The 26,899-nt window shown below is 45.0% G+C and overlaps 2 protein-coding genes across 3 annotated transcripts in view; both read right to left on the minus strand.

The window, feature by feature from the left end:
* gmds (GDP-mannose 4,6-dehydratase) overlaps positions 1-22,692 on the minus strand; it is a 157,212-nt gene extending 134,520 nt beyond the window's left edge. The window contains exons 1-4 of the mRNA XM_086223266.1: positions 22,445-22,692; positions 11,076-11,120; positions 9,929-10,016; positions 9,740-9,849 (exon numbers count right to left, since the gene is read on the minus strand). Of these exons, the coding sequence (XP_086079392.1) occupies positions 9,740-9,849; positions 9,929-10,016; positions 11,076-11,120; positions 22,445-22,543 (342 nt within the window). The 5' untranslated portion in view covers positions 22,544-22,692. The remainder of the gene's footprint in view (positions 1-9,739; positions 9,850-9,928; positions 10,017-11,075; positions 11,121-22,444) is intronic.
* A 523-nt stretch (positions 22,693-23,215) lies between these two features.
* The window catches only part of mylk4b (myosin light chain kinase family, member 4b), a 42,915-nt gene continuing 39,231 nt past the window's right edge, over positions 23,216-26,899 (minus strand). For both annotated transcript variants that reach the window (XM_086223261.1, XM_086223262.1), the window contains exons 11-15: positions 26,796-26,866; positions 26,581-26,709; positions 26,222-26,453; positions 25,367-25,418; positions 23,216-25,260 (exon numbers count right to left, since the gene is read on the minus strand). In XM_086223261.1, coding sequence (XP_086079387.1) covers positions 25,374-25,418; positions 26,222-26,453; positions 26,581-26,709; positions 26,796-26,866 — 477 coding nt within the window. In that variant the 3' untranslated portion in view covers positions 23,216-25,260; positions 25,367-25,373. The remainder of the gene's footprint in view (positions 25,261-25,366; positions 25,419-26,221; positions 26,454-26,580; positions 26,710-26,795; positions 26,867-26,899) is intronic.

Below are 26,899 nucleotides of genomic sequence, written 5' to 3' on the forward strand. Positions count from 1 at the left end.
TCTTACAGGTGTGACCGATGAAAGCGGTAAAATCGTACAAACCAAGCAGGAACAAAACAGTCCACCTCGTACAACGACGCCTCCATTGAATCAGTTTAAGGCTGAAACAATTGCGCTCGGATTCGTATCGAATGTCGTAACTCATCCACATCTCGCCCACTTCTGCCCTCAATGCAAACCCCGCTCTTCTGTTTTCGTTTCACGCTCATCATTCCATGATGTGGTCCAAACAAGTGAGGTCATTGCTCATTCCACCCAGGATTTGTAAACAGATTTCAACCCTCAAATTACCCAATAGACACGCACTCATGTGTGACTATGACTTGATAGAATACGCCCACACACCAAAATAACACAGAGAACAGGGCCTCCATGGACAAGCGCAGGTGATGACGCACTGCAAAAAATAATTCAATTACACCACCTTTTTCAGGGGTCCTTTTGTCACAATTGGAATTGAGAATTATTATCTTATTTTTCAAAAAAAAAAGAGCGAGAACATTAGAAGCTGAGTTTGGTGCGATCTGGATCCCACAGCAGGCTGCATGAGGAAGTAAAACCCCAAACAGCCTGCAAACTGGGAAATGCTAGTGTGTGTGTGAGTGTGTGTTGAAGTGATGAGGGTGTGAGCGTGCAGCAGCAGCAGTCAGGACTTGTGTTCACAGATTAGCAACCATGTTTGTAGTGAGACGTGAGCTTATGTCACTTCTTGAGGGAGGATGCATCTCTTCACTGTGGGTCACAGACAGTGTGGGTGTTTGAGAATACAGTGTAATTAAGAGCTCGTGCTGATGACAGAAGATATAATGACTGATTTTGGTCTTGATGGAACACTGAAGTCACTGCGTGCTGTGGCAGCAGCCGCTCAGAGGTACAAACTGATCCTACATGGATGCAAGCATCTTTTCTTGCGTCTTTACAGAGCCGTCCTGCTCGTAGTCGGCGAGTCTGCTGACACAAATCCCTTTGTACACAGAACAAAATGTCTATGTAAACACCACTGGAGGAAAAAAAGTGAATACAGACAAATCTCTGTGTCAACAAGCTGCGTTAGTTCCCTGTGTAAACTCATTGATTCAAGAGCATGTTGGATTCACACGGTTTTGTGATGCGCTGCAGGAAAGGATGCGAGGCAGTGAAGTGTGGAAATGTTACTTCTGGGTGCTGCTGCCTGCGGATGAGCGCCAGAGGCCATCAGAGCGAGCGACCACCAGGGCAAGAAATACACAAATCATAGTGACTACGTTTACATGATGCGAGGAAGTCCAATGATTGTGTTAGCTCAAATAAAACGGGACTGTTAAAACGTTAAACGTGAACATGGCTCGTCCGACTAAACGACCGAGATGATGCCGATGAATCGACTCCTGCATGTTCTCGCTTCGCTCAGCTCCAGGCTGTCCCTCTGCACGTGTTCCGTAGGTCAAATTACATCATCAGTTAGAGTTTGACTGCAACTGTCCATCTAAATCCATGACATTTTTCTGGATTATATCTTATCTTCGTTGGATGTGGTTGTTGAAGACAGTTGCATGTCTGCAGCGTCTTGCACACGTTGAACTCACGGGGAACTTGGTCATCAGCATCGGATGCAGAGTCGCGCGGCAACGCAACTGTACTTGACAAACTTTTACCTCCCACATCAATAAAGCCTCCTAATCTGTAGAGTTTAGGACTGACGGAAGGTTTTGGTATTTCTGCATTCGTACATCTGCACCGTCAATCCACGAGGTGGCGGCAGGTTTCTCTGCGGCTGTGTTGCCACAGACATGGAGCAAATCGTTGCTGCTAATAAATGTAATGTCAACAGAATTATTTGATCTGGATATGCAAGATGAGGAAAAATACATATCTCACAAACATTCGCGTACTATTTGGAAACAATTGTTGTTCTCAGACCTCAAGAGCCCTTCTGGTGCCAGGAGCCACACGGAAACCTCCCAGCAGGGCCAACGCTTCGCGATTACACAAGAAAAAATATATTTAGGAAGATATTTATAGATTTAATAAGGTCTGAATACCACAAAAAACAGACTAATTGTAGGTTTGGTAAGATGAAGTCAAATTACGTGGAATTAGGAGAAAAAGAATCCCTCAAGTCGTGTCACGCCTTGTTCACCATCATATCACCAGCAGGCCTTCTAGATAAATCATTACTGAACATCCACAACGAAGATGATTATCATCGCCTCACGTCTTCCTCCAGGACGTGGCAACAGGAGAATTGATGAGTCGGATAAATATTTGGCGTAATCCTTAGTTACTGCCCTCCCACTTCAGCTCCCCCCTCTTGCTAACTACACCGAGCTAATTAAGCACACAGTTCCAGCATTGTGCGTCTACTGCGGCGAGTCCCGTACCCAGGAACACGCTACGGGCTACTGTCAACCACTCAGAGATAAAAGTGCCATAAATGACAAGCACCAAGAGAGATAAAAGATAGAAAAGACTGAGGGGTGATGCAGCAGGGAGGAACGACCTGAACAGAGCCAAGCAACTCTTCTTAGGTTCCTCTGCGTCTGTGATATTGTTCCTTTCATGCATTCCTCTTTTATTTATTTCTCCTCTTTCCCCATTTAAGAGAAAGCCTGAATCACACTAGAATCCATAAACTTAATACAGGAGCAGTAATTTGATGTCCTGGCCTGCAGAGGGCCTCATCCTGGCCTGCGTCCTCTCATCTCAGCTCAAACCCAGCAGAGTTGAGCTCAACAGACGATAAACTAGACCTAAATTTGAGTTTAATTTGAGTTCAGTATGTGCTGCTGTGAGGCTGCAACACCTAGCTTCAATGTATGGACACACTGACAAGCAACAAAAAGCCAAAGAGTTCACAGCCATCCACCAAAACGTGACATTCGATGGACTTCAAGCATTTTGAGCTGGAAAATAATAAATACATGAGAAAGGGAAAATTAAAAGCGTGACAAATTAATTTTTCTAAAAATCAAGGATTGTTACTAGGCAGAGAAACACAGTGGGGAGCTACCGAAACATTTGTCCAGAATTTAAAAAAAATCAGATTAATCTTTCAGTGCATCTCTGTCAAAATGGTTCAAACGTGTGTTCTGTTACTTCTCATCTCTCCTTCCTTTCGCAGGGAGGGAAGTTCAGTGCCTTGCTCAAGGACACCGTCTCTGGAGAAGCCAGGAATCGAACCAGTAAACCTCCAATTACTGAATTATTTTTCAAAATATTATAGAAGTCGCAGTACGACCGTGTGCAATGTCAGAATCATTAAGGTGACGAACCAACATCAGAGACACCTTGGCCTAAAACTCTTACTCTCCAGACGTAAGTGCGGCGAGGGCATCGAGTCGTGAGCCCACCCAGGTCTTGAGCCGGGTCCACAGGGTGTCCACCGACTGCCAGAGGGGACATCCTTGTCTGGTGCAGACCCCTGCAAAAACTGTATTTTCTATAAAGTGAAAATGAGATGCAAAAGAATCCCCTCCACTAAAATGTCCGTCCAAGTAAAAACTGCAAAATGCTTCTCCTGTAAGACGGTAAAACTCAAAATTTGGAAGTGGAAAATCATGATTAATTTTTTAAATGAACATCAAGTCCTGGTCATGTGAACTGATCTTATTCCCAAAATACATTGTGTCATTGTCATGCTAATTTGTTTGTCTCTTTTGTCATAAGAGCTGAGGACTAAAAGTATGAATGAGGGCCCGTTAAAGTCAACTTTACACCCCAGGCCTGCCAGGGACCCGCTGTGGTTTACTGCCTGATGGCAACTATCAAGGGAGTTCTCCAAAGTGGCTCACTGCTGCCATCTAGAAATCACATGTGAAACTACATTTGAGCAGTTTATGTTGGCTTCTGTGTGTCACATGAACAGTTGATCTGAAATATTTGTGGTTTGACTTTCGATACAGACTAAGACACAATCATATTTAGCTTCATAATACTATTTATTGACTCAGTATATTTACTTTACAAACCTCAAAAATTCCCCCACTCCCTCATTCCCAAACTACATGTTTCCATGTGTTACATCTTTGCTGGAAAACAGAAAAAGAACTGACTCATGAGTGGAGCAACAAATCTGACCCACAAAGCACGACCACAAAACATTCCCTGACTCTGAATGAGGAAAGTGCAGACGTGTTTCTCTTGGCACACAGCGGCCTATTCTTAAGCTAAAGTTCAATTTCAACCCATCTCGGCGATGCAGGCGGCCGTGTATGAAGGCCTAACCTTTCAAAATAGAGATCGGTCTGCGCTGGGAGCCAATCTGACCACGGACTACCAGGCCACCAACGCAACAGCCCTGTTTCTGCTCATTCAGTTGGCAGGACACATGAGAAAGTGTGAGCGTGGAGATAACACTGGATCTCAATTTGGCAAAGAAAAATTCTCTCAGATGTTTTTTTTTTTTTTCTTTTTAAAACAATAAAAAAAAAAAGTGGCACCTTAAAAACAAACCGCACCGAGGAAGCCAACGAGTCCTACGAGACAGAAAACACACCTCAATCTGGGATGTGTTAGTTTGGATTGAGAGGAGTCTTTATTCCAGAGATGCACACGCCGCTGCGAGTGTGCCGCTGACGGCTGATTGGACGGTGTTCATGTAAACACCAATCAGAGAGTGAGTAAACCCGGGACCCGAGCTGTTAAGAAAGCTCATCAGCCAGAGAAGTTTAGAAAATAATCCAAACTAGAAGAAGTTGTAACATTTGCAGTTTTCTTGGCTGATTTTTAACAGTCAGACTTGCTGTTCCCGCTTTTCTCTCTTGCCAAGACTTTCATAACTTTTTGGGAATGGGAATCTTCTGAAACTCCCACAAAAACAGACCCCAAAATTAAATACTCCGAGTTAATTAAATCACACTTTAACGAACGTGCTGGAGTCTCTCAAGAGAAAACAGGTGCAAATCAATAAACTCATGCTCTTAATATGGAAAACATTTGGGGGTAAAAAAAAAAATGACACGTACAGAAAATAATCGTTTCAAATGAACTAAGAACGAAGTGCAGCCTTTGAACTATTCTGACAACAGTAGATTCAGAATATACATACATTTATTTCTGCTGATTAACCCCAACGGAGTAAAGCCCTCAGGCTTTATTGGTATGGCTTTGAAGTCGTGATTCGGTAGCTCGTGTGTTGTCATCAGCGAGCCTCTCTCATCTCTCTCATCTCTACTCTGTCCTGTACTATGTAGCGACACTACCTACCCTAACGGTCTTTAAAGGACCTGAATCTCAAGCCCTGTCCCTGCTAATGAGACAGGAGACGATGGGAAGCGAACACAGAAGCTCTCCACACGTCAGACCACGGCGCCTGACGCACGGGGAGTCAGAGAAAACAAGTGCATTAAGAGGTGCTGCTGCTGCTGGCAGGCTGCACTGAAGCTGCTTTAGGTCTGTGAACGCATCAACGCACTGAGCAAGCAGTTGAGAGTCTGTGGGAGTCCGAACACCAGAGAGCCGCGAGGAGATAATGAGATGACGCCTTTGAGGAGGAATTCCGATTTGGATAATAGAGGATACAAATGAAGGAAGTCTGTCTCCCGGGTGCGATCTGTGCTTTTGTCTCCTTAATCCATGAAAAACAATACAGACCAACGGCTGCTGGGGTGTAAACCCTCGTCACCTCCTCCTCATCCTCCTCCCTTAGCTCGCCCCAATCGTTTCATTTTCCCTGTCAGGAGCGAGGTGTGTCAATAACTCAGGCCGTCTTCCTGCACATCTACAGGTGGGAGAACTCACACAGAGGCCAGACGGGGGGGGGGGGGGTGTTCACAGCTTTCCTGGGAAGCGCTTCGGTGGGAGAACACAATGGGATCGTGAGGAGCCCTCACATGCAAAACAGATTATTCTGAGCAATCACTTCCCCTTTTGAGTTGTTGTTCATGCAGACTTACAGTACAAGTGCACTGGCCAATAATAATTCAGCTCTAGTTAACGTCAGAAAAGTTCAGTATCCATGGATCTGCTGCTTTCTTAGGGCGACTGTTCTTCATTACGTAACATTTGGATGCGAGGGTTTGATTCTTTTCCAGACGCGAGGCATTGCTCCGAGGACAGAAATGGCAGTTTGGTCCATCACTTCGGTCAAACTGACCGAGTACTTCAAGAAGTGTATGATGGATTTCCATGAAATTTTGTGCAGATGTTGATAGTCCCAGTAGGAGGAGGCTTCCTGACTGGTTAGCCCCCAATTTTCCTCCAGCACCAACACTAAGCAGACTCCTTCCAGGGCCGAACAATTATTCAGTATAGAAATTAATTAAAAATCTGGCCATGTAACAAAGTCTGAGAGCAAACTAAGACAACAGCTCCCTTCCGTTCGGGTTGTGAGCTCGTCAGCACTGAAGCCGACGGCCTGTCTGGCCCCCCAGTGTCTGTCCAGTATTCCCAGTCCACCTCCACCCCTGCAGCATTAGAAAATAACCATCATGTGTTTTTTACGGCGACCCTCCATCCAGCGGAAACCATCACCCACACATACGCCCATCTTAATCAGACCGTCTGCCTGCCTTCCGCTGCAGGATTCACAGTTAAGTCAGTTCTACGGTCAGGACAGAATTTACGAGCCCCAAAAGGCTGAAACAAAGTATTCTTGGGTGTTTTCGCAACAAATGTACTTTATGCCACAATCATTTATTTTCGTTCTGGCTTAAGTAGCATCATCCAAAAAAGTCTGGATGTTGCTCGGCGCGTTCAGATTCACGTCCATCGAGATGAGGCCGGTTTCAGGACTGAGCTGCTGATAAACTTTTTTTTTCCCAACCAAGAAAAACAAACCTCCTCCTCTGAGAGTCGCTGTAGCTGATAACGAGAATGATGTAACACAGTTTTTAATGATATTTTGAGAAAGTTATCTTTTTTGATATGCGTACATTTAAATTTGGCTTTGCTCACATGTTTTCTTTTAAACTCTGGTTAAAAAAAAGACTATTTACTCTTTCCCCAGAGCAGGTAGAGACGCAAATCTCTGGGTCCTCATTTAGAGTCACGTCACTGTGGCAGCGAGAACAACAAACATGCGGCTACAAGCACAACATGTGACGTTGAAGTGTTCACACTTCCTCTGCACGGTCAAATTGCACCACTCAACCCAGAGTCTCATATCGTCTTACTGACAAACTATCTTGGAACGTTTGTTTCCATGTCCACGTTTGCATTATCTCACCTTAACACAACACGAACAATCAGTGTAAAGAAGGCATTCCCCGTCAGACGGCGGGGTGAAGGAGGCTGCTGGGAAGGAAGAGAGCGAGGCTGGTGTGAGGAATCTTTTCCTCTGTGGTGTGACAGACAAGAAATTGCTCCCCGCCGCTGCTGCCAGTAATCCAGCGGGCTCAGCTGTTCAGAGCTGGCAGCCACCAGAGCTGGTTTATTGGTCTAAGAACAAATAAACACAGGCCGGCCTCATTCAGGTACACAGATTGTCTGTCGCTCTCCATCTGTGTGTGTGTGTGTGTGTGTGTGTGGCCTGAGGATCATCTTCTATGTGGGAGGCGTGAGCAGAGTCACGGCCTCTAACCACAAGAGGATGTGGGGAGGGGAGTCATCATTATTCTCCCACTCTTTTCCCCTCTACTCATGTCTTCTGTCGTCCATGTGCGTTGTCCTGTTCTTCACAGGTACACCAAGACCACTTCCTCCTCATCAGTGAGTTCAACTTTTGTTTTACTGCATTAAAAAAAACAGCATTTTCTCACCTCCGGTTCGTTATCATGTCACAAGCTGATGATGTCATTAATGATCAAGGCATGTGACGGGCTGCTAATGAGCCAGGGAGGGACGGATCTGTTCGTTGCACCATAACTCCATGTAAAATGTGCTTCCGTGACGGTTTGTGTTCAATTAATTTAAAAAACAAACAAAAAAACAACTCGGGATACACTTTTCTTCGGGCTTTTGTCGATGCGTCCAGTGCGGATTACTGCACAGGCCGCAGGAAGATCGAATTCTATTCACCAGAAACTCCGAATGAATAATGGAGTCACCATGTCGGTATCTGCAGAAACAAAATCTGACACAAACCTGAGAAAAGCTAAAAGTGCATCTGTCAGATTTGTTTTGGGAGTTCTTCTGCTCTCACGTTGCCGAAAAACTGAATGTAGTTTTGAGAAGTCTGGTTAGTTTCACGGTGAGTTTTGCCCAGAGGATTTTATGTACTTGTATCCCTGAGAAAAAAGGATCAACTTCTCAGTTGTTGTTTTTTTTGTGCTGATTTAAAGACCAATTCATGAAGTCGTCTCGGTATAATCTGAGCTTGCACCTCAGCCGTGGGCAGGCTGGCTCTTACAGCTCCGCTCAGGGTTTATAGGACCGTAATAAAACTGAGCTGAACTGAATGATGGCGTCCATCCATGTTTGGATGGGTCAGTGTATCATTTTATGAAGGAACCACTATTCAAAAGCAATGTCTCATGTTCACATTACAAATGGTCTTATTATCTATGATCTGACTAAGCTCTTGGCTCCACATCCCTCCCAAACCACCATGGTGAGGGAGGATCAGTGCGGCCTGGAGACTGTGTGTCAGATCCCAGAGTGGAGGGGGCGCAGAGGGGATCTCCTGGGATCACCGTGGAGCTCCAAGACAAAAAGGACATTGTGGCACAGACTGACCCATCCAAGAAAACACGACTTCCTGTCCCATCAGCTCCAGCATCCTCCGCACATGAGCTGCTCACTTCCCAGAACTGAAGTCCCTCTACATCATCGGCTGACTGCTGTTAACCATTCACAGCAGTGGCGGCCACATGCCGACACATAACTACATTTGGAACTGGCAGCCACTGGCCTTCAAAGGTCTTACCAAAGACTAATATTATTATGGAATTTTGATGGATAAGGACTATTAGTGGATGCAGAAATGGTGGAAAACCACGCGAAAACGTCAAACGGACAGAGGGGAGGTAAAATATTTGGATAAAGGTCATCCAGGAAACATGTCGAAGCCCGTGAACTGCAACTGACTTTTCCAGTGGCGGCAGCAGTTTTGTTTGTTGTTGTGTTACGCGCACAGGTTGTTGTCAGGAGCAAAGACACACAAACAACCATCAGGCATCGCTTCCTGTCCGAAAGACCAAAGTGGGTTTGAGTTCACATGAATATCCACTTCAGATCAAGGGGACACTTCAAAGAGCCAGCAGCTTTGAATGTCAAACCAATCATGAACCAGCGTCCAACTCCGTTGCTCCACTGAGCCGTTCAGCCTCTTTTAGATGCTTTTTTTGGTTTTGCAGCACATTTAACGTTTGTATGTTAATGACGTCATTTCCTGTGATAAAAAGCTGCCGTTCTCACATGTCAGTGGTCTTGCGTGCACAGACGCAGAAAATCATCAACACCCGCCAGGAAATGACACGCGAGTCCCTTTAAAGAAAAGGTCGGCCATATTTCTAGAAATGCCACGTATTGCGATTCATAACAAACTCGTGATTTGAAAAGATTAACATCCTCGACATCCATCTCCTGCTACACGATGAGCCTTCCGTTTAGTACAAAACATCAAGGACTTCAACAGCACAAACCTTGGAAGTAACATACAATTTTATTCACGCTCCTCTCATGTAACGGCATGATTTGTAAGTCAATAGATTACAGTGCTCGTTTGGAATGTATAGAGGGTTATCGAGACTTCAGATCTTCAAAACAAACCCATGTGCCGTGATTCCAGAGAATGGGAAAGTAAGTGTTTATCAGAAACGTGTATGAGAGGTGTGTCGCACATGCCAACTGATCCGTGAGAGTGTTTGTGGGAACACGCTACCTTGACGTGGCTCTGAGCGCCCAGGTTGTAGATCTCTGTAGGCTTCACCTGGTTGATGATCTTCACCAGACACGTGCTGTCAGTCAGGTCACCATAGTGGAGCTTCATGTCTGATGGGGGGGGGCAAACACACAGATGGAGTGAACAACAGACCAGCCCCTGGTCATCTGGTGGAGGCAGGACACTTACTGCCTTCTGTGTGAGTTTGCGGGTTCTGGTAAAGGTGTTCAATGCGTCCCGTGTTGAAGGAGCTGGACCGGCGCAAAATACCATGAACCTGGGGAAGAAGACATGGAACGGGCTGTCAAAATGGCTGCTGTGAAGAGTTCCTGTTGAAAATGAGAATGTCGAATGTGATATATTGCAGTGGCCTGCTTTGTTTTATCTAAAGTGGTTCTCATCTTCAGTGTTTGGACCGATGTGATATTTTTATAGCAAATGTTGATGGAGTGTCTCATGGCTCCGGCTCTCTGTGTTTTTAACGCTGCCTGTGATCTCGTCTGTGAAGGGGATGTGTGAGGAAGGTCTGCACAGGGAAGATAACAGGCCCCCATCCAGGGGGAGTCCATTAGTGGGAGGACGCTGTGCCCTGACCTTACTTCCTTTATTCACTGTGCACTTCCTGCCTGTGCTCTCCTCTTCAATGCCCCCGTCCCCACCCCCTCCTCAGCATCAGCATCCCCAGCCTGGATCCAGTCCACTTCCTCTCTGCCGTCTCTGAGGCAGGCAGCAGATGGCGAAGCCGACCAGGCAGGCGGGGATGAAGGTGTGTGTTTATGCTACACATTTGAGGGGAAATGAAATCATGCCGCTACTGTCAGGAAAACACACGGTCTGTGTGTGTGTGTGTGTGTGGGTGGAGGGGGGGGTAGTATGTAAAGGCTTTTCATGTTTCATGTGACGGCATACATCGCCTGGGTCAGTTAGAAACAGCTTGTTAACCTTTCTGTCCATCAACAGGCTGCCGACTTTTTCGTGCTTTTAAAAACATGTCTCGCAGCAGGTGGACATTACTGACCCGGCCGGCGCGGCCGCATTACAACAGCCACTTCCTTGTTAATGGTTTGACCCGGGGGGTAAAAGTCAGGGGTTAATGAGCGAGGGGCATTGAGGTCCTTATCGGGGTGACGTGTGAGTCAGTAGAAACCTGACGTTACCTCTCCATCCCTCAGGAGCTCCCGCCGCCGTGCCTGGACGCAGCTTATCACGGGTCTGTCTGTCGCTGTGTGTTTGTTGGCGTTCACGAGCGTCTGGATATATTTGCGTGTATGCGTGTCTCCATGCGTAAAGGACAGATTCTTGGTGCTGCTGCAGCTGAAGTCTGGTTCTCACTTACCTCATAGCCTTTAGAAAGCAGGAACTCCGCAAGGTAGGAACCATCCTGCAGAAGACAAGAAGGCCAACCTTAGAGCCTGCGCCGGTGTGAAAAGTCACCCAAGGATTTTTAAGAATAATAATTGTAAATTTTCCTTGCTCGCCAAGTGAATCGACAGTCATAACTGATCACTTTGAAATGTGCATTTCTCAAACATACAAACTTAAACTGGCAAAAGTACAAAAACAATCATTTTTGCAGTCTTTTAATTCTAAGAGCCAAATTTTTTTGCAAAAATAAAGACATTTCTGCAAAATTTGTGAAAAACTGTTCATTAAAAATAAATAAAGAGAGAGAGAGAGCGAGAGCGAGCGTGAGTGAGATATCAATGGATAGATTTTTTTTTTAATAATATAAAAGCACAGTTTGACATCGTGATTGCAGTTCAATAAATCACGCAACTCTCATCAGGAGCTGTAGGTTAACTTTACACGTCCACGTCTCCCAGGTGATTCACAGCTCAATATCCCCGCACCCTCGTCTCCTCAAACCACCCCTGGTAACCGTCGTCCCTGTGACTCTGGCAAACACCACCTTAATGTGGACCACAGAGTTACAGCTGCAGGCAAAAAAACTGCTCCCATGTTCTACGACACACTGATCTCCACTAAACAGCACCAGCAGTGGGAGAGGAACATTCCCGTTTCGATCTGTTAGACATTGTGGAACCCACCACCTACAGTGGTTCACTGGGTCCGGTGACCAACGGCCAAAGACCTGTAACCCATCAACAGTGTCAAGCATGGACGTGACTGGTGCACAACTGGAGGAACTTCATCAGGTTTCATCAGAAAATGGGACAAAAGAGCAACAAACCTCCAACAGCGGAAGAAGACACACCCTCGAGATGCAGTTGAGATTTTTATCACCCTCTATAATCTGCACATCTTTGACTCTGTGACACATTAAGGGACACGAGTGACATCATCACGTCCGAGACTCCGCCCACCTGAAAACTCCACAGTCTAGTTCAGAGATAATCTGGCAAAACGTCCACAAAGACCAGGGTGTTGGATCAGTGTGTGTGTGTGTGTGTGTGTGTGTCAAAGAGCAAACCCTGTCAATAAGGTCTTGTTCCCCTCATCCATGTTACTCCGTCATTTTTTTTTCCTGCTCAGACTTTCCGACCGCACATTCTGCAACACTCTGGAACATTCCGAGCCAGTCATGGCATTCGTCCCTCAATCTCCCTCCACATACGTGCACAAACACTCACATGCTCACGCTGCCAACATGCCAGGCCTATGCTTCCCACCCAGGCCCGCTCTTGGTGGGGGGCAGGGTTGAAGGAGGAGGGCTGGAGGACATGCACTCAGCCTGGGGCATGATGGTGGGGTTTTCGCCTGTGTGGGGGGCGTTGATCCTAGAGAGATCCCGGTCTGGCCAAGTCTGCCATGGAGCAAAGACTTTCACTCTCACTAATGCAGAGCTAAAGCTGGAACCGGCCAGGTTCGCTGTCAGAATTTAGACCGCAGAGGCTCCATCGCTCCACTGAGTTCCCTGAGATCTGTGTTTGTGCTGTAGAGGCCCATTTTTGACCACTAGGGGGCAGAAGAACTCCAAGAACTGACAAAACACAGTCCTAATATATTCATAATAGCAAACAAACCAGTTTTCAAACCTGAAGCAGACAAATACCTGTATACACAGAAATAAATATACTATAAAGCCAAAATACCTTATCACCCAGTGCCTGAGCTGAGTTCTTGATGTCACCCTCAGTATCATGCTTGATATTGGATTTTTTTTTGCCAACATGCTGATGTTTTGCTATTGATCTGACGAAGGCTGACAATTGCCAATGTTGATAAATGACCTGCACAAAAACACACGCAAACACTGAATTTTCCCTTTCCAAAACATTTGTAAAAGCCCATAACTTCTAAGTTTGTCAATGTAAACGGATGCCGTGCTGATACCGCCGCGCGTCCTCACCTCTCACAGCGTTTGCCAGAATTGCTGACTGAAATGTTCACAATGCATCTTTTTAAAGCAGATCATCCACAAGGCAACAGAAAATACTGGGTCAGTTTTAAGAATGCGTTGAGGCAATGCAGTCCACCTCTTTACACGGTTAAGAGTTCAGCAGGTCAGTTTTAAACATGCAGACGGGGCCTGGACCGTTCATCGTTCATCGTCTGAAACGGAGATCGATCGGGACTCCCATCCCAGCCTCAGCAGGGGCTGAGCAAACAACTGAAAATGTATGGAAACCAACATTAAGAAGGTCTTACCGACTCCACTGGGTTTATACTTTCCCTGGTCAGCACATTTACAGTACAAACCTCGTCGGAAAACTATGAGGTCACAAAAAAAAAAAAAAAAAAAAGCCTAACTTGAATGAATCGCAATTGAGGTAAAAGTTAGAAGTAATGGTGGTGTTAATTTGAAGTCATATCACAGCAAAAATGCAGAAAGAATCTGGCAAATGTGCCCCCCCCCCAGCCCCCCCGACCCCAATGGCCTGCAACGCTGCCACCACCAAACAGCAGTGACCCACTTGGTGTTGGATCAGGGGTTGACATGTTCCCAAAAATTGCCAGACTGATTGTACCAAATGGGAGAGAATTAAACAACAAAAAAGGTCCTGTCAGCTGTTAAACGTCCCAGTGGAAACATCTTGGCCCCAACGTGCAGACAGAACCGCGTTCAGGGGAGTTCAATTGAAGGCAACATCACGCTCATGTTAAAAAAAAAAAAAAGTTTTTTTTAAAAAAAAATAGACACACAAGCTAACATAATTTTCAAACCTCGTTTTATTTCCAAATATCTGCAGAGTTGCATGAGTCGGTTTCCCTGCGTTGCGTCTGTCTGGACAGATCTACTGCTGCTTGGGACGTTTTCAACAAACCGAACCACGTGGCTGTTTTTGCACGACGAAACCAAAGGTTTCAAGAAGTGATGTTCGTTCGTATTGTTCTTTTAAAAAAAAAAAAAGACGTGCTGAACTATCTGTGTAACTTGTCCTGTTAAAATCAGTCCTGACTATAAAAATGTCTTACTGCAGTCATTTTCTGCAGGTCGAGCGCTCCGTGTGTCCAGAGGCTCTGATCGCCAACCCTGTTCCTGTGGAACTCAGAGGGGGAGATGGCCGCAGCCCCTCGCCAGTCCCCACAGCGTTCAAAGCTCCAGCCGGTGTCATGTTTTCCTGCCCCTGTGCCAGGGTCAAATCATTCCACGCCAGACCAACATGGAAAACAAGGCTGAAGAGCTGCAGCTCTGTTTGAAAACAAGAGGTTCCTTTGAGGCCGTGTTAGGCCATAAACCCTGGCCTCACCTGGCTCTTTCCTGTTATGGGGAGCTGACTAAACGCTCACCTGTCAGGGCCACGCCACACGGCTAACTCACACTCGTTTTGATCACTGATCTCTCTGTGGTTGATAGGAGCCAGGGGGCGGGGTCAGAACAAGACTGACAGTAAAGTGAAGCGTTGAAGGCGATGGCTGCCTCATGTTTTTATAGCGGCGGTGTGAAAGTGTTGACATCTCCACGGCAGAAGTGATGAAAACACAGGAACACTTTTCCATGAAGCGAAATGTGACATTAGTGGAGGCCACAGTCAGGACAAGCCAACAGACACCACACAGCACGTCTCTAAAAACAGCTACACCTACGAGCAGCGACCATTCAGCAGGTCCGACACGGCAGAGCGTCCCCGCAGCAGACACGCTGACCTGCTTCAGACTGGAGACAGGGAAAAGTCAGACGGCCTCACGCCCTCAAATAGAAGTCAGTAAATCACAAGGCTGATTCATTTTGTGTTTTACTGTCTGAGTGAGTAACCAACATCCCTCCAGCCTGTCTGCTTGCACGGCTGAAAAAAAAAGACAAGAGAAGATGAACTGTTTCAAAAAATATATACAGTATATAATCACGCATTAAACACACGCCTGTACAGGAATAAACATGAATATCACTGGAAAAAAAATAATCTTTCATGCAGAACACAGGTAATAATTCAATATAAAACTTCAGAGATTCCTGGAGGCAGGAAGAGCCAGCCACGTGTGCTTAGCATGACGCTAACGGCGCCTGAAAGCCGGCAGCCACAAGCTCTCCAGTGCCGAGCAGCTGACTCATTCACCGTGGCATGTGAGAGCAAGGCTCCTGTTCAAGTTCCCGAAAAGGCAAAAAATACACTTTTCGAGTGAGTTCTTGCTCTGAGGAGAGTAAAGAGGAAGACGGGAGAAAGGAGCGAGGGAGGAACAACTGATGGGAGATTAAATCGATCCATGTGACTGAAAAATGTGACCACAGTTTGCTCATCAGAACCACCCCTCCATTAGCGCCAATCAACGGCCCCATCATCATCATCATCATCATTACCCCACCATCGTAGCGTGGGTTCATCAACAAGATGGAAACCCGTATCAGAAGCCAGCGCTCTGCCTCTGGGGGTCCATTTGGGTTTTGCTCTTTAACCTTAAATCAGGATTCCAGCAGGTTTATTCCTCCGTTCCTACCAACACTCGCAGGGAGCGATTCCATACAAGACCACTGTGTCGCGACACTCCAGACCAGCTGCCTGACCACTGCACAGCTGTCCCAGAGTCAGTTTGAAACGCCAACACACCTTCTAGGGAAGTTTAGCTGATTTATTAGCCATCAGTCTCCATTAGCTTCAAGTTAAATATACGTGGCTGGCTCTTCCTTCTCCACCTGGAGTCCCCAAGAGGAGACAGAGCGGGGGAGGGGGACCATTTGTGAGCTCCAGACACCTATTGTTTTTCTGAGTACTTGAAAGGCAAAAGAAGACACTTTTGAGATGAAATATGGCTCTAGCAGTCTGTTCCTGCAGGCTATAAATCAAGCTTTAATCCTCTGTGTTTTCCTGGATTCAGACCTGAATTTCAGCCACATTAAATCAGTAGTTAAACCTGCCTTCAACCAGATTGGAAGAATCGCAGGAATCTTAGCTGGTGTCAGACTCAACAAACCCTCAACAGTGCATTCCTCTCATCAAAGCTGCTGCGAAAACAATTAAACCAGCTGGAAACTCGCTAGATTTCTTATGAAAATACAATTAAATATCACAGACTTGAGAAAAGATGTCGGGAAAAAAATATTTACAGTCCATCTAAATAAAGCCAACCTGCTCAGGGAAAATTATCTAAATGATTATACAAGGATTGGCAGCCCACCTGATATTTTAAACAGCAAATATTTATTTATTTTTCTTCCCAACACTGTATAATATCATAACTGTAAAGCATTCGTACAAATTGAAGGCAAATATTCAGAAACTGCAGAGGAAACGTGAAGAAGGGAGAGCGTAAGAATCCCAGCACTGTGAGTTTGGTACCCCCTTCTGGTGAAAGAGTGAATTACCATGACATGGAGCAACGCCATCACCAGAGCAGCTCTGTGACCCTCGATCCCCAAATTATTGGACTTAAAGAGAAAAAGACCAGTTGTGAAAAATGTACGTGTCAGTTCAAAGAATTTAGTGGCCCCAGGCATGTGTGTGTGTGTGTGTTTCTGTAAGCAAAGTTCACAGCCGCACAAGTGTTTATTTGTCATTGTGTAGAAGCAACAAATGAGTCACTTTAATGTGCTTTCTTTAGACCGCAGGCTGAAGCTGGCCACCGGCCTGCAATTAGACCTGATATAGTTTAATGAAGATTAAATCACACACCACTAGTGCACGCACACACACACACACACACACACACACACACACACACACACACACACACTGAGTGGTAAGCAGAAACATTTGCTGAGCTGAGCAGGGATCTTTCTCACTGCAGCAGAAGTGACCAGGCGTGTCGCTGAAATAAACGCCACAACAGAGCTTTCGGGTATCAGAGAGAAGATTCCTCCGCACACAGGAAGTGGGCTGCCACACAACACACACACACACACACACACACACACACCTTAACGAACTAAATCGCACACTAAATTACTTAATTTAGTGGAAGACAAGAAAAAAAAACAAATACATGAAACATTGTTTTAATCAATCTGCAAAATGTGATTAAGCGATATGAATTCTTCCTTCAGTGCAAAGCCGTTCAGTGCTGGGAACTTGAGACACTTCAGACAGACAGACAGACAGACAGACAGATTACTTTATTAATCCCTTTTGGACGTTCCGCCAGGGAAATTGCAATCTCCTACACATTCAGAGCACTGTTGCCATGAAGGTAAAAAGAATAGACATAAATAGAACTGTATAGAGAAATAGAAAAGAAAACAAAGACTATATATCTATACATATATATCTCTATATATACACACACACACAGTATATATAAACACACAGTATATATACACACACAGTATATATACACACGTGTGCGTGTGCCTGTGTACCTGAATGTGATTTTGTACATGTGCATACTAGCAGGAATAATAATAATTATAATATTTATTATTATAGCAATAACAATGATGGTATAATATGATACAATGACAATATTATATAATGATAATATAATAATAGTAATAATAGCAGCAGTAATAACAATAATGATGATGATATAATATAATAATAATAATAATAATAATAATAATAATAATAATAAGCAGTCTCTTTTATTGTACACCAGTGTCCGGTTGTTATCGGGACAGGTTACTGGTGCTCAGCCCTCTCCTACAGTCCGTCTGTTGGCCCTCCCCCCCTCCAGTTCGATGGCTCGGGGGATGAAGGAGTTCTTCAGTCAATGCCGGAGGCCACGAACTCGTTTATTCATCATTGAAGCTCAGAGTTTAAACTTGATGCACTTCTTTTTTTTTGAATCCGTTATTCCTAAAGAAACTTTTCCATGACACGCGTGTTCATTTCACTACAACTCCTCCTCAGCCTCCTCAACTGTTATTTCTCTCCAAACTGAAAATCAACTTCAGTTCCACTCCATAAACGACACCACTTTTGCTGCTAATCAAAGGAGCATCAAACAATCTGGGCTTCGCTCATCCCCTCAAACTTTTAGCTTCCAACGCCTGCAATATATTTTTGCAATGATTTTCTGTTGACTCCCTCCCTGACTCATGATTCATTCCCCACGCAGGAGAAAGTGGGCCTGCACAGCAGAGAGTCATCATACAACATCGATCACATGAGAGAATATCTGGACAGGATTCGCTTTAATTAGTTTAGGGAAAAATTGGAACATCTCATCGAGATGAGAGTTGAATACACGACGACGTCTCTGGGTTTGAAGCCCATTTTGCACAGAAAGACGTTTCCGGGTGTTTCGACTCTGGTTTGAAACTTTCGCTTCCCAGGCAGTAGAACGTCGACTGTCCTCATCTTTCCTCGCCAACTGAAGCCACCCTTTCATCCATCAATGCAAATCTGAATTCATTTGTTTAGCGATGCAAAAGCACAACTGGGTGGAAAAAAAAAAAAAAAGCGACTTGAAACAAGGAAGCTCGAAGCTCAGAGGAGTACGATTCAGGTTCTCCATGCCCGTGCCTGGAGACTGGACACTCAACTGTCCTCACGATATCAGAACGTCGCTGGACATTTTACGGACGCTGCTCCAGACACTGTTAGTGACACTCTCAAAGATTCGTTAAATCTATTCTACTGTTTCCAACATGTTATTGATGGATTGGTGAGATTTTATTCCTCCGTTATTTCCTGAAGACAAAATCTGGCTTCTTCTCCCATCAAACCCCGATGCAACCTCCTCATTTTAGTAGTTCTTCATCGCTTTGTGTATTTTCTTTTAATGAATATTTAAAAAAGGGACAGAAAGAAAAAGGCAAGTCACTTCACACAGAAGCCACAGGCCAGCTTTCTCGGGTAATTTCTTGTTTTTATCTGCTGAAGAGGCAGAGAAACAAAAGGTTTTCGTGGATGTTAAGAAAACCCGAAAAAGGAGCTTAAGAGCAGGTGTGCAGCTCCAGCTCACCAGGACTGTTGGACCGTCTCGTGTTTAGCGTCACGCGCCAGGCCCAATCATCAATGTTAGGAGTTTTATAGCAGCAGATATGCAAGCTTACTCTGTTACTGAGGACACAGGTTTTAAACACATGTTGAAAGTAATCGAGCTATGATGTTATCTGCGTTTCAGCCAGCACATCACATCATAACCGAGTGCAGCAAGTACAGTACCACACAGCTGGAGGGAAAACATGCCCAAACGTGACCTCAAAACCCAAGAACACATTCAACAGTGATTTTCCTGCGCCGTTACACCCCGAGTCAGTATGCTTGTTAACTAAATTAATTCATCTTTCTACCGCTAACTGCAGATAGAGTTACATCGAGTCCTGTCGAAAGGTTGCCAGACATCATTTCGATGAAGAATCAGCCTTGAAGGAGCCATCAGGAGCCATTATGAGCAGCAGAGGAGATGTGTGCACGGATTCTTAGCTTTATGATTATTATCATTGGCACCGAGTCAGACTTGGTTCTGTGCTGCTAACAGTGGAGCCGGTGGAGGACGGCGAGCAGGGAATGGGAGAAGTGTATCAAACGCCAACTGAAGATGAATCACGGAGGGATGAAGGATGAACATCAAACAGCTTGAGAGGTCATGCCGCAGTGCATCGTTGTTTTCCCAACCAGAGGAGCTGGAGAAAAGGAGCGTAAACCTCAAAGCAAAAGTTAAGTTTTACTGTTGAGCGGAGAGGCTGAACCTGTCCTCTTCATAACCCCAGATCATAAAACAGCACTATCAGCCACAAGCCCTACCCGGCTCCGCGGCGCTGCCTTGGCACTCAGGTGGTCTCTCATAACTCACACCATCTCACCCCATTACTTCACACTGACACAGCAGTCGAAGGTATTCAGACAGAGCAGCACGCTGCCCTGAAATTTATGAACAGTAGTTAGCCAGACGATTTACGGCATCGCTGCAACCCTGTGGCCCAGCAAGTGACTTCTGAGATGGTCTATCCAGATGCCTGCCTGCCTCCTGCATGGACTCCCAGTATTTAACAATATTGCCATGACCGGCAGAATAAAAATGAATTAACACTGTTATTTTTTGTTTTCTGTTAAAGCAGCAAGGCAGCGGGAGCGCTGGAACGTGCTGCTGGACAAGAGGAATGTGAGCTGTTGAAAATGACTTTCCAAGACCTCCAATCGTTGTCCCTCAAGGGCTGCCTTCTCGACACGGTCGACGGAAAACTTTGACTCCCTCCCAAGACACGTGAACCAAGTCTCTACATACTCCCTGCTGCAGATCTGCTTCGATGCAAGTCACACTCAAGAACCACACAATCTGCATGAGTGACACACACACACACACAAGCATGCAAATTTAATAGCTTGGAAAGGTTCGGGTGCTGCAAAAAACAAAACACGAACACGCTCTTCCATGGCGTTCCGAGCTTCCTGCAGACACGGGAGCCACATGTGAAGGCACATGGCACAGGTGCAGAATCAGGGAGCAGCAGACACGCGTCAAACACCCCACACACAAACACTGGTTTAATAGCCTTGTCCACAGACATCTTTGTTTTATCCTTTATAAAAGGAGAAGGCTGTTGTTGGGTAGCGCTTCATAAACTGAAGTTAAAACAATAAGACAAGGAGAACCCCAACCCTCACCCTGGAAGGACCGAAGAGCAAAATGAAGCGAATTCACTGGACATGTCCTTCGGAGCTCAGGAATTAGTCATGCAACTAAATCTGAGTGGCGCTTCGTCAGTTGATGATGTAAATGTACTTGATTGTGTTACAAGTATCATCAATGAAACCTGCCTCATGTAGAAGATACACACTGGATCATCCAGCTGGGTTGAGACAGCACTGATGGGTGAAGCCAAACATGAAAGTCTCACAAACATCTAACCAGCAGAGATCCTCTTGGCTCACTAGACGTGTATTTACTTCAGAGTCAGCAGGCTGAGTTCACTCGGTGAAACTCTCCCTCGGGGGGAGAGGAAGGTCAGTTGAATTGGAGCTATTTTCAGATATTTGAACTATCCAGATTAACAACACACAGCCAAACACGACAACAACACAAAATGAGTGGCAGGAGGACAATCGTCTCCAAATTTCCCCTGACGGAGGGAATTCTCAGCTTTCCTACAACTTCCTGACCTCCAGGCTTGGAAACTACACCTGTGACAAAGATCCATGACATCACTCCCAGTCGTGTGTCACGCTCACACACCCACAGTGGTGGGATTGAAGACACACACCAGTAGGACCAGTTCTGAGGAGCTGACCCTCCTCGTTCTACCACTGTCCAGGTGTCTGACTGCTGCATCTCCAACATGAACAGGAGCTTCAACGCTGGGCAGTAAAAGACCGCCTGCACTCAGGCTAATGTTTGCTACAACAAACATAGCAGGGAGCAGGTCGCTAACTATTTTGTTGGTTGATAAAATGTCCCAGAATTTACTGCAGTAAAAAAATACTAATGATAACGGCATTAAAATGCACACTAAGTCAATGTTTTAAAGCCACATAAACCACAGAAAATGGCACGAGTGTGATATTCAGTGCTATAAATGAAACATGAACCTCTCGTACCAACCAAAGACATTCTTTCAGGCACTGAAGAATTAAAATCAAGTGGAACCGCACGTTCAGAAATGCTCACTTAGCTTGCCTCCCCTTTGGTTTCTCTATTCTCATCCGTCTCCTGTCACCTCTGCCTGCATCTCCCTGTATTTCAGGACCGCCAAGTGTCAGTGGGAGCATACAAGCTCAGAGCTCATTGCTTTTCAGGCTTGAAATAATTGCTCTGTAAGTACATGCCCTTTTTATACATAAAAAAAGCCTAAAAACTCTTTGATAAATGACCCCAACAAGTTGACTTGTAGAAACTCGTCGTTCACATCCCTCATATGCACCGCATGCAAACTGGACAATTCAACAATCTCAAGCATTGAAGGCACAATTCTTAAAATGTAGCTCACATGCATCTCAGCAGAGACTGCTGACAAATAAACAAAGCAGCACTCGAAAGTGGGGCATGGCGAGACTTTTACACATTTTTACTATGAAGCGTTCATTTTAGTCCCACAGTCGCCAATAAACTGGACGCTCTTTTCAAATCTGGGATGTCTGAATCGACTACAAGCAATGTTAAATGCTTGAGGGGCCCAACATGTGTGACCATGGGAGCTAAACTCTGTAGCTGCACCCCTGAAACATGTCTGGAGGGAGCTTTATGACCCGCATATCAATTAACGCCAGGTGCGAGACGCAGCTCGGTGTGAGTTGGAGGGGAGCAGAGAATTTACGGCGGCGGAGTCGTTTGTTTGCACCTGATTCAGGATGTAAACGCGCGTCGTCCCCTGGAGGAAATCACGGCCGAGCTGACGTCAACGGAGGCAGGGGCGACTACCGCCGCCAAAATAACAGCAACATTCATTCAGTTGGACAGCCAAGACTGCGGCGAGCAACTTCAACTTACCTGGCCAGTGATGCCGGTGATGACGGCTACCTTCCTCTCCTTGGTGAGCTGCCCATTCAGCGCCGAGCTAACGCTAGCATGCTCGGAGCACTGAGCCATGTCTGACCGGCTGGATGTCTGCAGTCCGAACCCGCGACAGAACCGACGAAAAGCGCCCGTGTGTTCGGTTTAAAGTCCCTATGAGTACCGTCAGCATCCGTAAACCAAAGCACAAACACTCCGCTGTTATACGTATGAGGAAGCGGGACGAACGGACCAATGAGAGGAGAGCAGCCGACGAGGGTTCAATCAAGACGGAAGCGACTGGCCCAACGCTGCTCACAGCGCCACTCGCAGGACAGACGGAGAACTGCACCTAGATGTTTCTGCTCCACCTCGGGTCGATTCGTAAATCTGATCTGATTAGCGGGACCATTTTCATGGGAAAATATCCTTAACTGTAGTAAAAATCAAAATACAAATCTCTCCTCTGTTTTTATTGTTATTTTTGCACCACTTTGAAAATAGCTAGAATGGTTATACATTTCATTTTCTGCTGCCTTAATGTGTCCCTTTGAAGCAGTCCTTCCCTTTTTTGTACATTGTTAAAATCTTACTCCCCCTCAACTTTAATTTTTTGTTTTACCCTCTCCTTTCTTCTCATTCATTGTGATATTTGTGCTCGGGTTTTTTTGTCATGTGAGATTTGTGATTAATTCTTCAATCCTATTGACACATTCGTGTTTTGTATGCGTGCGAGACACGGGTCAAATCATTTAATTCCTTCAGAAATACACAGAGCACAAGAAGATGTTTCATATTGTGCTTTATTTATCATTTATAATCTACATTTACGTATGTCTCGTTACACAAGAAAACCTGAAAAAAGTCATCAGTATTCGATCATCACAAGTTGAAATAAACAACTTTTATTCAACATTACAAAGCTTTTCCAATCCTAAATGGAACAGGTAACAGCTAAGTGATGAATATTCACCCAACACTTAAAGGTACAATTTGAGAGAATTGGAACAAGCGAGTGTTGCATTTTTCACACTCTAAGTCATAAGGAGGCAGCGTAGTAGGAAATATTTGAGGTGTCCACCTCTATTGTCAGAAACCAGGACCTTCTGATATCCGTAGCATGGAGATGAAGCGCTCAATGAGCTTTGGGTCGTGACTGAATACGACCACCGCTGCAAGCGACCGAACTTAGTTTTCAGTCACTTCTCTGTTCCTTTGTGCAATTTTAGATTCTATGCGGTTTAGCTGGATGTGATGGTCCGTCACTAGCTTGCTCAAATTGTACCTTTAATCAAGAATGGGACAACACTGCACAGCACTGTCCAGGTGAACTCCCTCATGTCAGGGTGTGCAGAAATAACAAAACTCCTGTTCATGTCCCCCGAACAAAGAATCCCATCTTGAACAAAAAGCTGCACTTCAAGTACAGTCAGGTGTTGAACCAGTAAATGAATGAATGTAAGAATCCACTCGAGTCACAAACGTTGAGTCATTCATAGGTAGTATTCTGTTGATTGTTATGCCTTCATGGAAGGTGAGACGGCGACTCCAAGCTGCCGAAGCAAAGGCGAGCCAGCGGCACGAATGCATACAGAAGGCAAACCCGGATACAGTGAAGGAAGTACCAGAAATATGGGCTGAATAGGGCACAAGCCAGGAAGTATCCGAGCGCCCGGATATTCTTACATTTCAGGGGAATAGTAGTACGCAGAGCTGTGTTATGTACAAAATAAATTAAGGTGTGACTTCAACCGACTTCTAATGATCTTTTTTTAATTTTAAAGTTAGCAAAAGAAAAAAAAAAACAATCATAAGACTTGTAAATTAAACGAAAGAAAATAATCTGTATTCACAAAAATATATCATTTAAACAGTAGCGCTGGGTGTTTTGTTTGCTGTATCTTGGAGAAATCGACCAAAAAGTGCAAAGCATGCAACAAACCAGTAAAACATGATCCGTCAGAGGGTGAACGATGTGTTTTTGATGCTAAATTTCTGATTTGTGGAGAAATCCATTTTAGTATGATATCCAGCGCTATATGAAGAAGGAACAGCATAAGTTTTAGACATGATTAATTATTGCAGGCCTCATGTCTCAGATAATAAGCAGAATAACTGTCTCATAAGTAACCCTTCTTTCAGGAAGATGAAGGAACGAGAAACCTCAGATGTATAGTGTTAAAAAATGTTTTGCTAATTCTGCATTCCTTTTTTTTGTTAACTTTATTTCTTTCTCCAGCAAATTCCCACAAAAACATGAAAAAGTAAGTAAAATACTTAAAAATGATCAAGAAATTAATGAAAAGTGGGCATGAAATTTACTGGGAATTTGTCAGAAAATTAGCAACAATTTTTTTTTTTTTTTTAATGTCATGAAATCTATGAATAAGAATATGTGTAATTATCAAAATGATAGATTTAAAGGTAAGAGCGCTGATTCTTTGTCAGATTTCTGTTTAAATGCATTTAAATAAACATGTAATTAATCCAAACCTAATTTTGCTAAAGATCCTCTGAAGGACCCTCAAGGACCCCATTGGAGTCCCCACTTTGAGGGCCCCCACTCCACGGGACAGTGACCCTAGCAGGCCGTTTGTGCTTCAAAGGTGAAGGTGAAAATGTCAGACTTGTTTTTTGCTGGCCTCACATAAATCTGCTGCAGCCCAAAGTAAGAGCGCCGATGCTAAGCTAACGTGAGGATGCAAGACAAAGAGCAGTTTTCCAGTAACCATACAGGTACAGCAGCATTGGTCCAGTGTTGGGCACCGGGGCCCTACATTGTCAAAAGCCATGCTGGGGGCCTCACAGTGCTTCTGGGGGAGAGAAGGAGAAACCTCAGCATGACGCTTCAACAGACTGAAAACAGACGTATAATTATCAGGTGCAGTAGTTTAGCTAACAGAGAGAACGTCATCTCACCTTCAATCTAGCTCTCCGGAGAGGGAACATGTGTGGAGTGACACTTGTTCTTCTGGGATGGGAAGAAATGCACTGAATGAGTGTAGCAGTGGTTTTAGTGCCTTTTATCATGCTGCTGACTGCTGAAACTTCTGCTGTGGCATTAAACAAACACAAACTTGAAGCAACAAATCGATGGCCTGAGCTCATGAAGACCCAGAATGCAGAAAGATTTCGTCACCGTTAGCTTCAAGCTGCATATACACAACTGGCTCCTTCTGCATTCAGGAGTCACGACCAAGCGACGGCCTTTGTGAGGTCAAGACTTTTAGGGCACTTGTGGGTGGATAATTGCTTTAATATTTCATTCAGTTACAGTGACATGGCAATGCTGCGGACTCTGGTGCAGGACGGTGACGTCATCTAAGGTTTAACGTACATATCAGCTTTCCCTGGCATGACATGTCAAGGTGTCTGTGGTGAGGCGGTTCACACCTGTCACTCGATGGGTTCAGAATGCGCCGCCACAAAAGACACTTTAAACACTTCATTTTAATAAAGTGCATTTGTAAATCAGTGCATTTACATGTTATATTTAAATATTCCCTCAAATTATTGATGACCAAAGCCACACTTTAGGACTTTATTTGAGGGAGTTTTCATTTTTTTTGTTCTGTCCCCGAATGTGTCATGTTCATCTCTGCTGCTGCTGAGCTCGGGTTCATCTGTGTGCAGCATGTATGGACTGAGGTGGCACCACAAAGGCTTGCAATCAGAAAAAAGGAACAAGTAGCTGGAGTCAACTCTGATGCAGCGTGTTCTCCTCCATGAGGGCGTTGGTGGCCTTTAACAAACCAAACAGGAAATGTCTCTTACCTTCAGATTCAGGTGATAGTGCAGAGTCCGGTCGGACAGCCAGGGGTGTCTGAGGGACTCCGCCGCGCTCATCCTCCAGCTCTTGCTCTTCACCAGCAGTCGAGTGATGAAGTCTTTGGCCTCGTCAGAAATATCTGAAAACTCCTCCTCCTCAAAGTTCCACTGACAGGCCAGAATGTTGTTCAGTGTCTCGTTATCATCGTCCCCCAGAAAAGGAGACAAGCCACTGAGTCTGGACGGAGAGGAAACTCAGGTCAGGGCTGCTGCCGACTTCATCTCATTTTTGTATCTAATAAATTCTGTATTACAAGGAGCAATATAAATAAACATGCCAAGGTGAATTAGCATTCCTCACTCACAGCATGTAAGTGATGACGCCCAGGCTCCACATGTCTGTGGGGAATGAAACAAACTCATAGTTGATAACTTCAGGAGCCAAAAATTCTGGGGTTCCAAAGTTGACCCTCAGCTTCTCCCTGGGTTTATACCTGTGGGAGAGGAACCGCAAGCGTAAGGCATCCGATACGCCTCAGACAGCCCAGATATGAAAGATTAGAGGGGCTGAAGAGCTCACCTCCTGGCCAGACCGAAGTCAATTATTTTGATCTTGTTAGTCACTCTGCTGACACAAAGAATGTTCTCAGGCTGAAATGAAACAAAAGGAGATTCCTTAGTGAG

Source organism: Aulostomus chinensis, chromosome 14 (genome assembly GCF_037954235.1).
Source record: "Aulostomus chinensis isolate RoL2024-O1b breed Wild chromosome 14, RoL_Achi_v1.0, whole genome shotgun sequence".
Lineage (NCBI taxonomy): Eukaryota > Metazoa > Chordata > Actinopteri > Syngnathiformes > Aulostomidae > Aulostomus > Aulostomus chinensis.